At 55.5% G+C, this 20,177-nt stretch overlaps 1 protein-coding gene across 2 annotated transcripts in view; it reads left to right on the forward strand.

The window, feature by feature from the left end:
* Positions 1 to 20,177, forward strand: part of KCNQ4 (potassium voltage-gated channel subfamily Q member 4) — a 54,230-nt gene that overhangs the window by 16,654 nt on the left and 17,399 nt on the right. For both annotated transcript variants that reach the window (XM_065898339.1, XM_065898345.1), the window contains exons 2-7: positions 15,288 to 15,378; positions 16,021 to 16,147; positions 16,356 to 16,531; positions 17,174 to 17,299; positions 17,701 to 17,811; positions 18,003 to 18,098. In XM_065898339.1, coding sequence (XP_065754411.1) covers positions 15,288 to 15,378; positions 16,021 to 16,147; positions 16,356 to 16,531; positions 17,174 to 17,299; positions 17,701 to 17,811; positions 18,003 to 18,098 — 727 coding nt within the window. The remainder of the gene's footprint in view (positions 1 to 15,287; positions 15,379 to 16,020; positions 16,148 to 16,355; positions 16,532 to 17,173; positions 17,300 to 17,700; positions 17,812 to 18,002; positions 18,099 to 20,177) is intronic.

The raw sequence follows: 20,177 nt of genomic DNA on the forward strand, positions 1-20,177 counted from the left end.
AGGGACCACCCATCTCCATAAGACGAGCCTGGGCTTGGGGGCAGGACCTGGGCTCAGGCCCTAGCCCTTTTCATTTCCATGTGACTCTGAGCCCCTTACAAGAACCTTCCTGGCCTCAGTTTCTTTATCTGTCAAGTGGGGCTTTGGGGAAGCCCAGAGGAAGTGAGGGGAGGGAAAGACCTGTCAACTCCAGTATTCCCCATTGGTGGACAGCTCCTTTGGCTGTGGGTGGAGGTGGAGGTGTGCCCAGGGCTCAATATCATCGTCATTATCAACCCAAGATAATAATAGCTACTATCTATTGTGTTCACTGTGGCCAGCCTCATGCATCTTCTCATTTAATTTATTCCCCACAACCAGCTCTGTGTGGTCGCTGTATCTTCCCTCCCCATTTGCCAGGTGAGGAAATTGAGTCTCAGTAAGGTGAAATGACTTGTTTGAGTTCACATGCGAACCTACCTGACTCTGGGAGCCCTTAAGGACTGTACAATGAGGGTGCTGCCTGGCACCTGCCCCTCCTGGGCACTCAGCCTCGAGAGTAGTAACCCAGCCCTAGTGCCTCCCCCCACCTCCCTCGGGGGCTGGCACCACCCCGAGTCTGGGCACTGGGTCCTACAACACTGGCCAGGGCAGTACCAGGGGCCGGATCAGGCCAGGACCCGATTTAGGGCCCTTGGCACCTCTGGGTCCTGGAGCGCTCAGTCCCCAGCACGCAGCGTTGATGGGTGGGCGAGCCGCGGGCAGTCGGGGTGTCGCGCCCCCATCTCCGCCCCCGTCCTCGGGGACGCGGCGGCACCTTCACACTTTCCGCTTGGCCCGCTGCTCGCCTTTCAGGCCGCCGCGTTTTCAATTGTTAATTTGGAAACGGAAAAAGAAGCCGGCGGGGCGGGGGAGGCCGCAGGGAGGTAACTGGAGCCGCAGCGCCGCCCGCGCCCCTCCCGCGAGCGGTGCCGGGTGTCGGCGACGCTCCGCCCCTCCCAGGAACAGCCCGGGGCCCCGCCCACCACCGCGTCCCGCCCCTTCCAGTATGTCCCTCCCCTTGCTGACAAGGCGGGGTCAGCCCTGAGGACCCCTGAGCGGGAAGGGGCCCCTGAGGGGGAAGGGGCAGAGGCCGTGCCGGGGGAGGAGTCCCCCAGGAGCCCTCCTCCCCAGGAACGTCTCCCTCTCCCCGAGGAACCCCGCCTGGTGTCCACCTCCTCTGCGTCCCGAAGTGAACCCAAGCCTTTCTGCAACCCCTCAGCTCGGGGTTCATCGGGGCCAGACCTCTGCCTCCAGGCTGCCGCACTAGGGATCATTGGCCCCATTGGACAGATGGAGAAACTGAGTCCCAGAGAGGGACAGTTCCCTTGCTCAAGGTCATGCAGCCAAGGCTGAATTCTTGAGCCTGGCAGGGGTCAGGATCGGAGCTGAATTCAAGCCCGGTTCTTTCCGCTCTCAAACGTGTAGGGTTCTGTCTTCCTCAGAACGTGTAGGGTTCTGTCTTCCTCAGAAGAGGAGGGGGCGTCAGGACCAGAGGTGCAATTTGTCCCCTACCCCCTTCTGTGGGTAATGAGCTATTGGAAGTCCTTCTTTGGTCTACCCTGACTCCTCCTTGCTATGATTATTCAATTATAGGGGAGTTTTGGAGGTAGAAGGAGGTCTCTCTAGACTTTCCACGCACAGGAGTGCCATGCAAATGAAATGTAAAAGACCTTCCACCTCCGGGAGACCCTAGAAGTCCCTCAGGACTGGCAGCTTCAGGAGCTGCCTCCTTCATTTCCCATTGGGAAGTCAAAATCATCAGTCCCAGATGGATCAGCAAAACATGGGGCTCTTGGAGACCCTTACTCAACCCCTTCCTCTCCCTGAGAAGTAAACTGTAACTCAGAGAGAGCTTTCCAACCCCTCCTGAGTGGTGGCAGAGTCAGGATAGAGAGCCTGTTGATCCAGGTTCCTAGCTGTGTCCACATCCTGTGCCTCCCCGTCTGCTGCCCCCAACCCTGACACCTTTCTCAGAGCCATGAAGCAGGGCCTTGCCTTTCAAGGGACTCTGAATCAGGCGGAACCTCTCCCCTTAAAGGCCGAGGAAACTTGCGGGCGGAGATGTCTGCAGATGTGCTTCCAGCTTCCAGCCTAAGACCCTCCTCACCACCCCTCCACCTTGGCTGTGGAGCAGGCCATGGTCGCTCAGCAAGCCTTTCCCAGCTGTCAGGGCCCATTGGAGACAGTCTTGCTGAATTCAGTCTGGCTGGTCCTGGATTTGGGATTCCCATGGTGAGCAATGCTCTCAGGGCGGCTGTAACCAACTGCCCCAGGTGTGGCCTTGTTAATAGCAAATGCATCCAAACGCTCCTCCCCTATCAATCCCCATAAACCTCCCCCTGGGTGAGATCCTCAATGGCTGAGTCTGCAGGACTTCCAGGGTGTCCTCCCTAGGGGGCTCAGCCCTCCCCAAGCTCCTGTTCCACCCTGCCAGCTCTCGGTGCCCTCTCTGCTCTGGGAGAACCAAGCTCTTTCCCCTCTTTTGACTCTTCCCTCCCTTCCCCCTTCCCCCTTTGCACAAGTTCTGCTGATTCAGAGGACAGAAGGCTTCTAAGAGGTGACCCTGACCCCTGCCAGGCTCAAGTAGCTGGAGGCCTGGGTAATCCTCGAACCCAGTGCCACCCTTGACACATACAGCGAGAAGGGCAGGGGCGGGCCCCATTCTGCCACCAGGATGAAGGAATTTTCAAGGTGGGCATGAGGGACAGGTGCCTGGGTCCTTCTACAGAAAGAGGAGAAATCAAAAAACATTACCTTAGGAATAGGGAAATCTGGGTGTCAGTCCCAGCTCTGCCACTGATCTCCTGTATCATCACAGGTAGGTCATGCCCCTCTCTGGGACTCAGTTTCCCAACTATAAAGAGAGGATTCATTGACCCTAAGGGATCTTTCAGTGCCAAAATATAGTCAGTATCTGCTCACCTCTTGCCACCTCTATTCCCGTTGTACAAGTCACCATCACCTGTCGCTTGGATTAACCATTAGCGTGTCAACTCAAGACAGGGGTGAATGCCATTGCTTTCCCCATCCCCTCTTCGTGCCATAGTCTGTTCTCCACTCAACCTCCTGTGTGATCTTCTGCAAACGTAAGTCAGATCATGTTACTTTCTGCTCAAAACTCCCCATCTCACTTGGACTAAAAGCCCAAATCTTCACACTAGCCAGTAGATGCTCTGCTTCCCACCTCCCTCCACTGCCTACTACTCTCCCCCTTCCTCACTCCGCTCTGGGAGCACTCCTTTCTTTGTTTGTTTTTTGTTTGTTCGTTTTTGCGGTACGTGGGCCACTCACTGCTGTGGCCTCTCCCGCCGCGGAGCACAGGCTCCGGACGCACAGGCCCAGCGGCCATGGCTCACGGGCCCAGCCGCTCTGCGGCATGTGGGACCCTCCCGGACTGGGGCACGAACCCGCGTCCCCTGCATCAGCAGGCGGACTCCCAACCACTGCGCCACCAGGGAAGCCCCGAGCACTCCTTTCTTGATGGTTCTGGAACACACCAGGCACCCTGTGGCTCAGGTCTCAGGCACCTCTCTCATACCTCATTTCCTTCTGCCCAAATGTCACTTTCTCAATGCTGCTTTCCCTGACCACCCTCTGTAGAATAGCTCCCGACTCCCATACCAGTGTTCTTTGTTCCCATTTCCTTCTTTATTTTTCTCCATCATCGTCTGACAGTTTGAACATTGTCTTATTTATTTATTATCCATCTCCCCCCATGAGACCGTAAGCTCCATGAAGGCAGGGATGTTGTCGGTCTTTGTGCCTGGCTCACGGCGAGCACTCAGTAAATACGTACTTACTGAATGAGTGAGTGAATGCTCTGTGGCTCTGGACTGTGGGGTTCCTGGGTGTTGCTGCCCACCCCAGTTCCCTCATAATCCCGTCTGCTGCGGGGAGGGTTGAGGTGTGGAGCTGGGAGCGGCCAGCAGGGTGTGGGCACCCTGGGTACCAGTACCAGTCAGAGGTCCAGTGCTGGGTCGTCCCCTCTTTCAGGAAACTTTTACCCAGCTCCCATCCTGAGTTGGGAACAGGGCATTCCAGGTGAAAAGGACAGGACCTCAACGAGCTCTTGGTCTGGGGGAGGAGACTGGTACTCAAAACAGTGCTTTTCACGTGTTGAGGCAAATGCCATGATGGAGGTGAGCGTAGAGCTGGAGATGGGGGATTAAGGGAGCATAGAGTGGGGGCTCCCACCTAACCCAGCCGTATTGGAGGAGGGGCAGATACAGCATGGGCAAAGGTGAGGAGCAAAAAACAGAGCAAAAAAGTTCTGTTTGCTTTTTTGGGGGGGAACAGAGCTGTGACAATGGAGTATTGCGTGCCAGGTGGGGCACTGAGTGGTGGAGAGTCAGGTGGCGGGGTGAGTAAGGGCCTGCCTTGCAACCATGCTTAAGGTGCTTGGGCCTGAGCCTGCAAGTCGGTGGATTTCACACTTTAAACAAACAAACAAAAAGCAGCAAAGCTCTTTGTTCAAATGAAATCTTATGCCCAGCTCAGCATGTAAAACTGAGTCACCCAAATCCACACAAGCTGCTCAGGTAGAACCAGGGGAAAGTTTCCATTGGCCATCTTGTTTAAGTTTCCAAAATTCAGGCTGCCTGAATTCCACCCCTTAGTTTGCTTTCGCTTTGCTGGCCTCCTGCTTGGGAGGACACGCTCCCTGTTTATTTGAGGAGTCAGCGCTGCCTGGCCAGCCCTGGACAGATGGATAGCCCCTGCCCGCTCCTCGTTGCCACCCTTGACATGTTGCTCAGCCCACTTACCTGGTGCACCAGGTAGTCTAGCTGGCATGGCTCAGGGAAGCAGCAAGAACAAGTAGGAGGCTTTGGAGCTGGTTCAGGTGGGAGAGAACGAGGCTGTGACTCATAAAGCACCTTGTCGAGAAGACACCGCCTTCCATACCATACTGGGACCAAGACCATTCACATTGGCTCAAGAAAAATTGGCATGTGGAGGTGGAGAACACCTACCAGAAGGAGAGGGAAGAATTTGTAAGGCTTCACAGCAGGAAGCACATCTGGGCTTTGTGGAGTCGAGAGGGGGAGATGAGATTCTGGAGCGACAGTCTCATCTCCACTTCTCTCTGCACCTCCGCCAACGTGCTTCTATGGTTCTTTTTTTCCCCTAAGTCATACATAATCTTTTATTCTTTTTTTTCATCCATTCATGTATTATTTCTTTAAAAATTTTTTTTAAACTTTAAAAGAAAAATTTATTTATTTTTATTTATTTATTTTTGGCCGTGTTGGGTCCTTGTTGCTGCGTGCAGTCTTTCTCTAGTTGCGGCGAGCGGGGGCCACTCTTTGTTGCGGTGCGGGGGCTTCTCATTGCGGTGGCTTCTCTTGTTGCAGAGCACGGGCCCTAGGCATGAGGGCTTCAGTAGTTGTGGCTCGTGGGCTCCAGAGCGTAGGCTCAGTAGTTGTGCCGTGCGGGCTTAGTTGCTCCACGGACTGTGGGATCTTCCCAGACCAGGGCTTGAACCCGTGTCCCCTGCACTGGCAGGCAGATTCTTAACCACTGCGCCCCCAGGGAAGCCCTAAAAATTTTTAGTGGAATCTAGTTGATTTACAATGCTGTGTTAGTTTCAGGTATACAGCAAAAAGAATCAGTTATACATCTACAGATATCCACTCTTTTTTAGATTCTTTCCCTATATAGGCCATTACAGAATATTGAGTAGGCCTCTATGGTAGGCCTTAATTCCATGCCTAAGAGAAAGAATCTGATTGTCTCAACCTTACCTATGTGTGTGGGGGCTGCTTTCTTGGGTCAGCGTCCATCTCCCGGCAGCCAGGAGAGGGGCACGGAGACACGTGGTACCACAAGGGGTTGGCCCTTCCAGGGCTGTGCTGGCTGTCAGGGCCATCTCCAGAGCTGCCCCATGTCCTGTGTGCCCTGTATGATGCAAAGGGCTGGGCTGAGAGGGTGAGTGGTGCCAAATGCAGCCTGTGCTTGAGGGTGGGTCAGCCCAGGGCAAGGGTTACCTGGTTCTAATGGGGTCATTTGGAAGGGTCAGTTTCTATCATTTTTCATGCTAAAGGGAATGCCTTTTCTAATTGGTCCTCCAGGAGGGCACATTTTTTTCATAGTTTGTACTATGTACTGGCAGCTGCTGTCCCTCCAGGGACATCCTCAAAGAATCTGGAACTGAGCTGAAGGCCAGCCCTTTCCCTTCTGCCCCACGGCTGGAGAGCTGTAAGGCTAAAGGGACTTTAGCCGTTTCTGAGTTGTCCCCTACCTTCGTGTTGCAGATGGGGAAACTGGGACTCCACTGAGACCTCACTCCTAGCCCTGAGCCCCAGCACAGGCCTCTGGCCCAGAGAAACGGCGGCCGCAGCAGCAGCCCTGGTGCGGGGCCCTGGGTCACGTGCTTTTGCTCCCTTTGCCATATTTAGAATCGCTGGATCAGGGGAAACTTCTCGTCCCAGCCCCTGAGGATTCTTGGAAAGAGCCTCACTCTGAGGCCTGGCTGACTGCCCCTACCCTTTATCCCCCTGCAAGAGAAAGTTCGAGCCTGTTCTTCCCAGAGGAGCCTGGGACCCTCTGGGCCACACTGCACCTCTGTCAGGAAGTGCCTCTCAGGTCTAGTTGAAGTTCCTTCATCAGTATCAGCTCGGGTTTGGGGTTTAAGAAGCCCTTTTCTGCTGGAAGGTGGTGGGGGTCATGGCCTCTGCCTTCCAGGAACCTTGGCTGAATGGGGACAGACTGGCCCCAGGGTTCCATAGCCAAGGGAAGATAGAACCTTGCATTTGGGGTCCTGGTCTGGGAGGCAAGGAAAGAGTCACACTCTCCCAAGGCCAGATGCAGAAATGAGAGAGCCAGCTGGTGGCCAGGCCGGGGGCAGACCCTGGCAGGGCTCAGTGTGGGAGGGGGGACACTGGAGAGAAGGAAGGAAGGAAGGAGACCCAGTGGGAAGGAAGGGGCAGGGCCTGGAACTGCATTTACTTTGGCCTTGTGGGGAGCGGGGAGGTTCCCTCATCCCACACAGGCTCCTTCCTCCCTCAGAATCATCATGCTTAAAAAAGCAAAAAAAGCCCAGCCCAACCCAAGCCAAACCAAAAATGCGTGTGTGGAGCACCTGCGATGTTCTAGGTCTTTTCTCCCATCCTCCCCTATGGGGATAACCGTCCTGTGTTCCCATTGGACCCCTCTCCAGGGCCTGGTCAGCTCACTTTCCCATTCTCCACACCTGCGGTTTCGAACCTCTTCAGACCCCCACCCACTCTGCTCCCTACTGAAAAGTAGATCTGGCCTCCTCTTCCCAGAGAAAGCCGAGTCCCCTGATGGGGACTCTCTAGGCTTCTCCCATCTGTCCCCCAATCTCCTCTCCCACCTGGTCTCTCCCTCTTCCCGCCTGTCACCATGGAAACTGCGGGGGTCCTCTCTGCTCAGCACCAGCCCTTCCCCTGCTCTGGATGCCAGCCTCCCAGCTGCCCTGGGGACTTCACTCCATTGATCACTGCGTCTCTCTCTCACATCTTCAACTTCTCCTTCTCTCCTGGCTCCTTCCACTCTGGCTCTCTCATCTTAAAACAACAACCACAACCACAAAAAGAACAGTGGCTTATTCCCTGTGCTCCGTATCCTTCTCCAGCTACGGATCTCAGCCTCTACACTTTAAACTTCTTTAAATAGTTATACCTCCACTCAACTGTTTCCACTTCCTCACGGCCCCTCTCCCTTTCTCATCCCATCTAGACCTGCTCCAGCACCCCCCTGCCCCGTGGCTGGCCTTGCCAAGGTACCCAGTGACCAATGTGTCACCAAATCCAGTGGACATTTTTCAGGCCTTGCTTGACCTCTTGGTAGCATTTGACACTGTCGTCCACACTCCCTCCTTGAAACACTTTCTTCTCCTGGCCTGGCACCTCTCTCTTCTGGTTTCTATCCCATCTCACTGGCTGCTCCATCCCAGTCTGGGTAGAGGGTCTCTCCACCCTCTGCGCCCCTGGGGTTCCATTGGTTCCTCCTCTAACTTTGCCTCATGCTCTCTGGACTGTCTCAGCCGCACCCATGGCCTCAGTCACCACCTCTCCCTCGATGTCCCCCAGATCCACATTTCCGGCTCAGGTTTCTATCTTCATACCCAGAGTGTTTGCCCAGCCCTCTCCATCTCAACACGTCCAAAACGGAGCGCATCACCCCCACACCCGCTCCTCCACTGGGCATTCCCATCTCAGTTCAGTCATGGTACCTTCATCCATCCAGTCCCCACACCAGAAATATGAGTTATTCTCTCTCATTGTCCCCATTTCCAGTTAACCATCAAGTCCTACTTCCTAACACTTTCTAACACTTTCTCCAGTCCATTCACTTCTCTTTCGTGTTGCACTGTCATCTCTCATCTGAACTATTGTGGAGCTTCCTACTTGCTTTTCCCAATCAGTCTCTAATCCATGGTTCCTACTGCCCCTGAGTTGTGGTTGTGAAACACAAATCAGACCATATCATTCCCTCTGTTAAAACTCTTCAGTGGCTTTCCATTGCCTTTAGGTAACGTTCGTAAGGTCTGAGGGTGCCTGATCTGGCCGTCTCTGGTTTCTCCTCTGCCCCTTCAGTTTAGGCCCGCACTTGCTAGAACTACCAGCTGCCCTGTGCTGCCTCCAGGCTCCCACCTCTCTGTTGCTTGCACACACATCCTGCTTCCTCTGCTTGGGGCACCCCACCCCTGTCCTCGTCACCTCCGCCTCTTCACTGATCCCTCTACTTTGACTCTGCTAAAGCCGTCTTGGGGTTCCCCCCCAGCCTCTGGGTACATTGTTACCACTTCATCCATCATATCACCACTGTGTTACACTCGTTAGTTTCTTGGGGGCCTGTATGATTAATTGCTGGCTTTACAATAAAACTGGCTGAGTGTGGATGGCAGTGAACAATTTCTTTTATTATTATTTATTTATTTTTGGCTGTGTTGGGTCTTCATTGCTGCCCACGGGCTTTCTCTAGTTGCGGTGAGTGGGGGCCACTCTTCATTGTGGTGTGCGGGCGTCTCATTGCAGTGGCTTCTATTGTGGAGCACGGGCTCTATGCACGCCGGCTTCAGTAGTTGTGGGCGTGTGGGCTCAGTAGTTGTGGCTCGTGGGCTCTAGAGCACAGGCTCAGTAGTTGTGGCACACGGGCTTAGTTGTTCCGCGGCATGTGGGATCTTCCGGGACCAGGGATCGAACCCGTACCCCTGCATTGGCAGGCGGATTCTCAACCACTGCGCCACCAGGGAAGTCCCTGCATTTCTTAAGTATATGTGGCTCAGAGAGGTTAGGCGATAACCTCTTTTCTGCTGCCTAACCCACCCTACCCCAGCCCTCTTGCCTTCCATATCCCCATCTCTCCAGCCTTCAAGCATCTGTCTCTCCACAGACATCCCCAGAGAGTGTGGAGCTGAACTCATGGCTCACCCTTCCCTTCTACCCCACTGCTGGGTAGTCATAAGGCTGACACTCCCCACCTCATGTTGCAGACAGGGAAACTGAGGCCCAGAGAGGCACTATGCCTTGGTGGTCCAGGTGGACTTGGGTTCAGGTCCTGGCCCTATGGCTTTGGACAACCTAGTATACCTTTCTTTCTATCTTCTTTTTTCCTTTTTTTTGTTTTTTTGCGGTACGCAGCCCTCTCACTGTTGTGGCCTCTCCCGTTGCGGAGCACAGGCTCCAGACGCGCAGGCTCAGCGGCCATGGCTCATGGGCCCAGCCACTCCGCGGCATGTGGGATCTTCCCGGACCGGGGCACGAAGCCGTGTCCCCTGCATCGGCAGGCGGACTCTCAACCACTGCGCCACCAGGGAAGCTCCCCACGTGCCCCCCTTTTAAAGTGCACACAATTCGGTGGTTTTTAGTGTATTTACAGAGTTGTACAGCCATCGTACACCTCTCGGAGCCTGTTTCCTCACTGATGGACCATGGTGACTGTGGTGCCGCTCTCATGGAAGTGCTGGGAGGAGGGGTTATGAATATGCACATGGAGGGCCCCCGCCAGTGCCTGGCCAACAGGAAGCCTTGGCCAGCAGGACCAGTTATGGGGTCACACAGCGAACTGGGGTGAAGCTGAGGTTGGCATGAGACCCACCTCCCCAGCAGGCTTTTCCTCCCCCACCCCGACCCCCGCCTTCGTACACTGTGGCTAGGGTTAGGGTTAGGGTTGGGGTTCCCTGGCATTAATTTGAGGAAGGCCCCGGGGTGGGGTGGGGGTAGGGGGAGGCAATGATTACAGCTGTTTAAAAAGCCTTGAGTTGGCTAATAATTGAGTCAGTCACGACCACTCCCGTTCACTAACCTGGTGATTCTCAAAGTGTGGTCCCCGGGGGAGCAGCATTAGCATCACCAGGAACTTTGTAGAAATGCATATTCTCAGGCCCCAATTCATACTTACTGAATCAAATGCTGTAGGAGTGAGGCCCAGAAATCAGTATTTTAATAAGCCTGCCAGGTGATTCTGATGCCCGCTGTAGTTTGACAACCATGGATCCAAGCAAACCATTCACCTATTCATCCCTAATCTCCTTGCTGCCCTCCTGAATGAGTGGGATGGTCACAGAATGGGTGAGTGGGGGAGGAAGGCCTGCAGTAAGTCTCACAATAAGCTCTAACCAGGGAGAGCCAGCCAGGCATCACCCACCCGTCCCAGCTCTGCCTGCTGGGCTGGGCAAGGGAGAACATGGGCCCCAAGTTGCAGCCAGGCATGCTGGGCAAAGATGCTCCAGTAAGTGGCTGCCAGCCTGGCCTTTCTGCTGGAGTGATTTTATTTTTTATTTATTTATTATTATTATTTTTTGCGGTACGCGGGCCTCTCACTGTCGTGGCCTCTCCCGTTGCGGAGCACAGGCTCCGGACTCGCAGCCCCAGCGGCCATGGCTCACGGGCCCAGCTGCTCCACAGCATGTGGGATCTTCCCGGACCGGGGCACGAACCCGTGTCCCCTGCATCGGCAGGCGGACTCTCAACCACTGCACCACCAGGGAAGCCCTGGAGTGATTTTAGAGGGCCCAAGCCAGCCAGCTCCTGTGTACCACCTATACTTTTTAGATGGGGAAACTGAAGCCTCAGAAGGGGCCAGAGACAATCCTTAGACAATCCTTATTTGTTGTGTGAATGAAGTCACACACTGGTTCTGGCAGACATGACCAGATCCCAGCTCAGGGCTCCTTCTCCCTGTCCCCTCCATCCCTAAGCTCCAGACATGATCTCTCTCTGCTGTCCCAAGAATGGGTGTCTGTGTGAGGACCTCTCAGGAGGGCCAAGGCAGCTTGGGCCCTAGCTCTGCCATGGATTCACTGAGTGATCTGGAGCAAGTCTGCCCCTCCCTGGGCCCATTTCCTCAACTGGAAGATGGGGATAATTATTCAGCTGCCTGGAACACAAGATGTTCTCTGACAAACTAAGTATATCTGTTCAACTGTACTGAGCATCTAACCCCCAGCCAGTGTATGAAGGCTGGAGGAGGCGAAGTTCAGGCGTTTTTTAAACAGTGTCTACCAAATAGAGCTGGTCAGGGTTGGAGACTTACCTTCTCTTCGCTTCTCAGGAAGGCTGCTGGGGGGCCCAACGGGTCAGGAATGGATGTGCTTGGAACTTTGGGAGCCTCTGCAGTGGGTACAAACTGGGGGCTTTGGTGACGCGGTGTTTTGAGGTTTGTTTAAGATGAATTTCTGCTGTTCGTTTACTCAGTCTATGAAAAAATAAATAAAGCAGATTCAGGGGAGAGAGAGCGGGGATGGGGCCATTACTTTGGAGAGGGGGTGGCTGGGGAAGGCCTCTCCAAGGAAGTGATGTTTGAACAGAGATCTGGATGAGTACGGGAGCAATAAATAGGCAGAGGAAACAGCAAAGCAAGTGCACAGCCTGGAGATGGAAACACTTTTGATGTGTTCCAGGAATGGCAGGGAGGTAGAATGGCTGGAGCACAATGATGGAGGGGCTGGAGAGAAGCAGATCAAGTTCAAGGGCTGGATGGGACCGGATCTCACAGGGCCTTGCTGGACATGCTGAGGAATTTGACTGCCGCTCTCTAAGTGCCATAGGAAATCAGAGGAGAGTTCTGTGGAGAGTCCTGGTTTCCAGCTTTGCTTTGTAGGAAAATCACACTGATTGCTTTGAAGAGGGTTCCTGTTGGGCCAGAGTGGAGGCAGGGAGACCAGTCGGGGTGAGATGATGGGGGTTAGTCCGTCCAGGGCTACATTCTGTAGTTAGAGCCAATAGAAATTGCTAAAGGACGGGATGTGGAGGGTGAGGGAAAGGAAGAGTCAAGGGTCACTCTTTAGATACTTGGCCTGAGCCCCTGGATGGAAGGTGGTGCCATTCCTGAGATGGGGCAACCAGAGAGGAGAGAGATTTTAGGGCAAATTGAGAGTTTGTTTTTGGACACGTTGGGTTTGAGAGGCCCCTGGACAACCGAGAAGAGATGTTGAGCAGGCCGTTGACAGGTGAACTGGACTCGGGGAGAGGCTGCCACACCCTCACACCTGCTAAATGGCCAAGGCTGGGGGCGTCCCTGGTGGCACAGTGGTTAAGAATCCGCCTGCCAATGCAGGGGACATGGGTCCGATCCCTGGTCCAGGAAGATCCCACATGCCATGGAGCAACTAAGCCCGTACGCCACAACTACTGAGCCCATGTGCCACAACTACTGAAGCCCATGAGCCTAGAGCCCGTGCTCTGCAACAAGAGAAGCCACTGCAATGAGAAGCCTGTGCACCGCAATGAAGAGTAGCCCCCGCTCACCACAACTAGAGAAAGCCCGCGCACAGCAACAAAGACCCAACGCAGCCAAAAATAAATAAATAAATTTATTTTAAAAAAGTGGCCAGGGCTCTTATGGTAAAGGGGTGGGGACAGAATTTAAAGGTTTTTCCCCCCCGTTTGTATTTTTAAGGAAATGCATTTTAAAATTGATGTTAGTTTGTTATTACCCAAGCAGCACATGTTTATTCTTTAAAAATACTAAGAAATGAGCTTCCCTGGTGGCGCAGTGGTTGAGAGTCCGCCTGCCGATGCAGGGGACACGGGTTCGTGCCCCGATCCGGGAAGATCCCACATGCCGTGGAGAGGCTGGGCCCATGAGCCATGGCTGCTGAGCCTGTGCGTCTGGAGCCTGTGCTCCGCAACGGGAGAGGCCACAACAGTGAGAGGCCCGCGTACCGCAAAAAACCCCAAAAAACTAAGAAATGAAGATAAGCAAAAAGCAAAACAAATGCCAAATCATTCTTAATTTTGCCACCCAGAGATCAGCCCTGCTGATTCTTGGTATGTATACACAAAATATCTATATTTTAAAAGTTGAAATCACATTGCTTTAAGGTTTCATAATCTGCTTTTTTCACGTAACCTATTGTGAAGTGGACATTTTAGAGATGTGTACCTATCGACGTGGAAAGAATAGTGGTGAGAAAAAAAAAATCTTGAAACACTCAGCAGGAAGCCCCAAACGTGACCCATTTGCCTGAGGTCAGCTGAGCAGTGGGATTAAAGGATTTCTGTCCAGGGCTGGGGTGAAGGCCCATCAAAATTTGGCTGCAGGCCTCCCAGAGGAGGGGCCTGGATGGAATAACCTCAGGAGTACCCTTCCGCCCCTGAGCCCTGTGTCGGTGGTGGTCCCCATTCCCAGTGGATGCGGCACTGGGTTCGCTGCGTTTGCTGTGGTTAATTATTGAACACAAGGAGCTGGTGTTCTCCCCAACCTCTCCCTGTGCTTTACGTCTTTGCTGACTCAGCTCCTGCCTGGAACTGGCACAGGAGGCCTCCTCTTCCTCACTCATTCAACCAAAACCTTTTACTGACATCTACCACCTACATCCTTCCTGCCCTGGGGCATGTGCTGGGCTGCAGCCCTATACCTGCCCTCCACGCAGGCTGGGAGCCCTGTCCAGGGAGGTGTAAGTGGGCCAGGGTGGAGCCACGCCCTTCCCATGTCCCACCCCATCCCCCCGTCAGCCCCCACTTTACGGATGCCGAGACTGGCTCAGAGAAGGTAGGTGACTTGTCCAGGGTCACACACACAGCAGGGCCGGAATTTGAACCCGCGTCTCTCTGACTCGGAGCCCATGCCCCTGCCACGATGAAATATGAACACAAATAAAGCGCCATAGACAGTGACTTGGGAGGCGAGCACTGGGAGGGGCGTTCTGAGGGAACAGTGGGATCAGGGCATCCCAGCAGGAGTGCTGGGGCGAGGGGACCGTGAACAGCATCTCATCAGGCTCCAGTGGTGAGTCGTTTCAGGCAGAATGCAGTGTCAGCAGTCCCAGGTGGGGACACTCTGGGAACACTTTGGAGAGGCTGTAGGTCTGTGCGTTTCCGGAGAAGCCCATGCCCTCTGGAGTCTCTTCCAGGAGCAACACCCCCATCAAAAGGAGGAGTGCTTCCGGGAGGCCAGCATTGTTCCCTTTTGCCGCATCTGCAGCCTGTGCCCCACATCTTGTCTTCCCTCACATATTCACATTCTCCCTGAGTCCAGCAGCTTCTCTCCTCACGCCCTTTCCCCTCTTCCCATCCACTGGGGAGTTGGAAACCCTGGCTCTAATCTCACCCCTGTCCTGGACATCCTGGGTGACCTTGGGTGAATCCCTTTCCTCCTCTGGGCCTCAGTTTCCTCATGTGTGCAATTAGGGTTGAGGGGAGTGTCAGATGAGTTGGATTCTAAAGTTCCTTCCATTTCTAACCATCTGGTTCTGAGCCACTCAGTAGCTTTCCACTGCCCTCCGGGAAGTTCCAGGGAAGTTCCAGGCCTCGATGGCATGGCTCCCTGCTGCCTGATTGCCCTCCCACACCCTCTCCCCCTCTGCATGTTCCCTCCCTATCTGTCTTCCTCAATCCCCTTTCCTTCCCTAGCTGTCTCAGTATTTAATTCCATAAGAACCCACGAAGGCAGAGGCAATTGTCCTCATTCTGCAGGTGAAACCATGCTTCTGCCATCTTGGAATTCATAGGGAAGGGGGGATTCCTGGGTCCCTCCCTCGGCCAGCCCAGACAGACCTACCACCCACAGCTCAGTGACCACCTCTGTGAGCGGCAGCTGCATCAAGGGCAACTGAGAGGGCTGTAAGGTGTCTGTGAGCTCAGCAGCCTCCTGGAGCTCGGGGGCTTCTCCCTTTGGTGTCCAGCACCAAGCCACAGCTCCAAGGAACTCTGATTCTTAGTCTGCTTTCCAGATTATTCTTCCCAAATGAAGCTTCCCTCCTCCTCCTCCTCCTCTGACTCTGCAGCCCCCTGCCAGAGGCTCCTTGGCTGCCCTGTCCATGCAGCAGTCTAACCCTCTCCTTCATGCTGCTATTGCAGATTTTTGCTGGTCTTCAGCTGCCTGGTGCTGTCCGTGCTGTCCACTATCCAGGAGCACCAGGAAATTGCCAACGAGTGTCTCCTTATCTTGGTGAGTGCCGGAGTCTGGGTCTGAGGGAGGCTGTGTCGGGGTAGCACCTCTGGTCTGAGGGTGAAGGTGGAGTGAGGCTTCTCATACCATGGCTCAGAGAGTGGCTTGCTGTGCTGTGGCTGCCCCTCTCTGGGCTTCATCCCTTGCTTTATAGCAGGTGTTGGGAGAGCTCCCGCCTCTATGCCAGGGCTTATGATGGGCCCAGAGGAGAGCCACTCCTTCTCAGGATCAAAACTGCTAACACCACCCCTGGTGTGATGGGGGTTTTCCCCCTAACGGGAAGCACCTTGGAGGGTCACAGTGACAGACAACCAACCACCCCTTATGTCACCTGGTCAGGGTTACAGAGGCTGGGATGGCTGGGAGGGGGAGGGTGGGATGAGGAGAAGAAAAACCCAGACAGCTCATGGGGACAGCAAGGGAGGATAGATTTGGGCTTTCAGTCTCTTTGGAAGACATGGAAGAAGCCACTTCCTTCTGGAATCCTCCTCAGGTCCATCCAGGTGTAAGAACCTCCAGGAGAGGTGGTCTGAGGAAATCCTAGTACCCCTAACCCAGGGACTCCGGGCTGGGTGGGTGCCGTGTGACCTAGACCCCGGTCCTGAAGAGTGGGGACCAGAACTCAGGCCCCTGGTCCCACAGGAATTCGTGATGATCGTGGTGTTTGGTCTGGAGTACATCATCCGCATCTGGTCCGCGGGATGCTGCTGCCGCTACCGAGGATGGCAGGGCCGTTTCCGCTTTGCCAGAAAACCCTTCTGTGTCATCGGTAATGGGCCTACCCAGACCCGCCTGACTCTTGACCCCCAAGCCCCAGGGTTAACACCCTGACCCCAGGACCCTGGCTGCTGACACAGACTCAACAGACCTTCCCAATCGCCCCCTCGGCCCCAGGAACCCCCAACCTCGGGTCCAGGCACAGGGTAGGTTGGCTCCCCGGCGCTGGCCATGACCTCGCCCGCTCTTCGCCCCTGCAGACTTCATCGTGTTCGTGGCCTCAGTGGCCGTCATCGCCGCCGGCACGCAGGGCAACATCTTTGCCACGTCTGCGTTGCGCAGCATGCGCTTCCTGCAGATCCTGCGCATGGTGCGCATGGACCGCCGCGGCGGCACCTGGAAGCTGCTGGGCTCGGTGGTCTACGCTCACAGCAAGGTGAGGCCGGGCGTGTTCGGGGGCGCGTCCGGGGCGGAGCTGGTGCGGCAGCTGGAGGGGCGGGGCCGCGCGGAGGCGGGGCCGTGGTAGGGGAGACCAGGGACCCAGCGCGGGCGAGGCCACAGGGGCTACCTCGGGGGGCGGGGCAAGGGCGGGGTCTGGAGGGGAGGTCAGGACGAGGCCAGGAGGCGGGGCCTGAAGGGCAGGGCTTGAGAGTCTCAATTGGAAGCTTCCGGGTTTGGGGGTCTACGCTTACAGGGAAGTGGGGAGCTGGAGCGGGGTCTGAGGGTGGGGCTGGGGCGCGACAGGGTGTGGGGCGGGATGGAAGCCTGAAAGTGGGGCTTGGGGGGCGGTGCAAGATGGGCTTGTGGGCGGAGGTCTGAGCGTGGAATCTGGAGGGTCAAGTGCAGGGCCGGGGCGTGCTCTGAGGTTTTGTGAGGGCCTCGCTCTTCCTTGAAGGCGGGGCAGGGTCTCCTTGAAGGGAGTTGCTGAGAAAGAAAGGCAGGCAGAGCCACCTCCAGGGACTTCCGAGAGGTCGGTACTCTTATCCCTTTTCAGAACGCCTCCCATAGGCCATTCTGGGAGCCGTCCACCTCCCCACCTGTGCCAGGTGTATGGTCTCATCCCTTGCTGACCTCACAGGAGCTGATCACCGCCTGGTACCTCGGGTTTCTGGTGCTCATCTTCACCTCCTTCCTGGTCTATCTGGCTGAGAAGGACGCCAACTCCGACTTCTCCTCCTACGCCGACTCGCTCTGGTGGGGGACGGTGCGTGAGGGTCTGTGCAGGGCCGCCCTTCTCCCTGGGACCCTCCCCGGCCTGATCATCGTGACCCCGACCTAGGGGCCTGTCCCTGTCCTCTCGACTAAGGCTGGGACCTTCGTGACCAGCCTCTGTGTTAGTCCTCCAGTGGACCAGCATGTGACCCCATCTAGTTCCCTACATCAAGCCCTTGTGACCTGTACCCCTCTCCTCCACCAGCACGGGGGAGGGGGAGAATCCACTTATGCCTCTAACCAGCCCCCGTGACAAGTCCTTGTGACCAGTCCCTGTGGGCAACCATGGAGGCCCCCTCCCTTGTGATCAGGCTCCCACCTGCCTGTGACCCAACAAGCTCCTGCGGGTGGCCCCCGTAACCAGCCCTGCAGGTAACCTGTTTGTGTTCCCAGATTACACTGACGACCATTGGCTATGGTGACAAGACACCACACACGTGGCTGGGCAGGGTCCTGGCTGCTGGCTTCGCCTTAATAGGCGTCTCCTTCTTTGCCTTGCCTGCCGTGAGTCCCCCTCCACTTAGGATGGCCCAGCCCTGGGCGGGGGCGTCCTGGGGACAGATCCTGCTTAAGCCCCGTCCAGCATTTGCATGAGTGGTGGTGGGCACCTCAGATGGGCAGCGGTGGGGGCACCTTTGCTGCCTTTTGTTGTCCCCACCATCACCATATTCCGCGAACCATGCCTATCGTCCTAGGGCATCCTTGGCTCCGGCTTTGCCCTGAAGGTGCAGGAGCAGCACAGGCAGAAGCACTTTGAGAAGCGGAGGATGCCAGCAGCCAACCTCATCCAGGTAAGGGATGCCCAGGAAGCCCCTGAACTGAATTGGTGTGTCAGCTCTGTATGATGACCCTCGTGTCCCAGCTTCACAACTATGACTCCACTTCGAAGCTCAGAGAGATGTGACTTTTCTGGCGTCACGTGCCAAGTCAGGGACAGAGCTAGGACGCTGGCTAAGATTGTCAGAAATTTCTCCCTGCACCACATGCCCAGTCCAGGGCTAGCCAGAGCTGTCCCATTGACCCACTGCAACCCCAACTCTACATGGCCTGATGTGGAGTGGAGACTGGACAAGAGGCCCTAGGTCCCTAGTGGAAACCCAGTCCTGCCACCCATCAGCTGTGCAGTCATCAGTAAGCCTGTTCTACTCCCAACACCTTAATTCACCCCGCAAGTGAATGTTGTAGCTACAAACCGAGAGAAACACGTTGAAAGAAAGAAATTGTTCTCTGAAGAGCATTTTACAGGGGACCTGGCCTGATCTGACCTTAAAGGGGAACTCAGGGATGACTACACTGGGAAACTGACACTTGAGCAGAGAGCTGGAGGATGGGTAGGAGTTAACTAGGTGAAGAGGTGAAGGGGGAAGCCTTCGAGGTAAGGGAACAGCGTGTGCAACGGTCCCGTGGTGAAAGGGAGCAGGGCGTGTTTGATGAACAGGAAGGAAGCTAGTTGAGACGGGAACAGAAAGCTCAAGTGGAAGGGTTTGGATAAGTGGGCGAGGCCTAGACCTGAGGGCCAGAGAGAGGAATTTAACATTTTCCTAAGAACAATTAGGATCCATTAACAGGTATGGAGCAGGAGGAAGGGGTGACATGATCAGATACGTGTTCTGAAAGGTGGTGAGTGGATTGGATGTGGTGTGTGGAGGGAGCAGATAAGAGGCTCTGGGAACAGTCTGGGTGAGGCGGGGTGGCGGGTGACTTGGACTAGGGTAGCAACAGATGAGATGGAAGGAAATAGGCAGATGCTGCGTATTTAGGAGGTAAAATCGGTGACATCAGGAGTGAGGGAGAGGGAGATAGCAGGGTGACTGGCTTGCCTGACTGGATGGTGGATGACCCTCCTCACTGGAGGGGGACCAGACTTGGGGCATGAAGAGTGTGAGTTTGCTGGGGCATGCAGAGTCTGAGGGGCCTCTGAGCCCCCGAGGGGGGATGTTGAGGAGGCCACTGATGTACTGGTGTGCAGCCGTGGTGAGGAATGTGCTGGGCCTTGTGTGCAGATGGTAATGAAGTGCTTGCCCAGTGGGGAGAGGACAGAAGGAGAAGAGAAGATGGTCCAGAGCTGGGCTTTAAGGAACCTCAGCACTTCGCGGCTGCGTGGTCAGAGTTGAGCCAGCCAAGGAGGCAGAGAAGGAACAGCCAGACGGGTGGGAAAAAAGCAGGAGTGTGTGGGCTCAGTTTCCCCCACTGTCTGAGGCATTCCGACGGGGCACGGGGCTGAGGCAAGACTCTGATTTTTTTGTGACTCCGTGACTCAGCCTTGTGCAAGAGAAACCTCGGCGAGAAATAGTTCAGGGCACATATGCACAGCCTGCCTCGGCCTGCTCCCCAGCTGGGCATGCTCTGACCCCCCAGCCCAGGTCTGACTCAAGGCCCCCTTATCTTTCCTCCCCAGGGTGGAACCCCCCCTCCCATCTCTACTATTTCCAGCCACCAGCCCAAACTTTCCTTCTTAGCATCCCTTGGGGCACAATGGCTGCTGTTCCCTGGGAGCTGGCCTTCCGAGGGGCATCGTAGGGGCAGGCGGCTGGCACTGGCCGGGCCGAGAGACAGCTGGTATTGTGGTGCCCATAATTAATGAGACAGCTCTGGCAGCTGCTCCCCAGCCCAAGCCAGGGGCCTAGGCAAGCAGGAAGTAAAAATATTCCTGTCTTGGGAGGGTGCCTGGCCAGTGAGGTCAGCAGTGGGCCGTCCCTTAAGGACAAGAGGCACCCGAAGAAGGGTCCAGTTCTGCTTCCTCCTGCCCAGCACCTCCCAAGCCTTCTTGCCCTCGCTGATCACCCCACTCACAGTCCCTACCTGGCTCTTCGCTTTACCTCGGGGGAGAGGGACTGTCCTTCCTCTTGTCTGGTCGTCATCCCTCCTGC

The sequence above is a fragment of the Phocoena phocoena genome, chromosome 1, assembly GCF_963924675.1.
Source record: "Phocoena phocoena chromosome 1, mPhoPho1.1, whole genome shotgun sequence".
In the NCBI taxonomy this organism is placed as follows: Eukaryota; Metazoa; Chordata; class Mammalia; order Artiodactyla; family Phocoenidae; genus Phocoena; species Phocoena phocoena.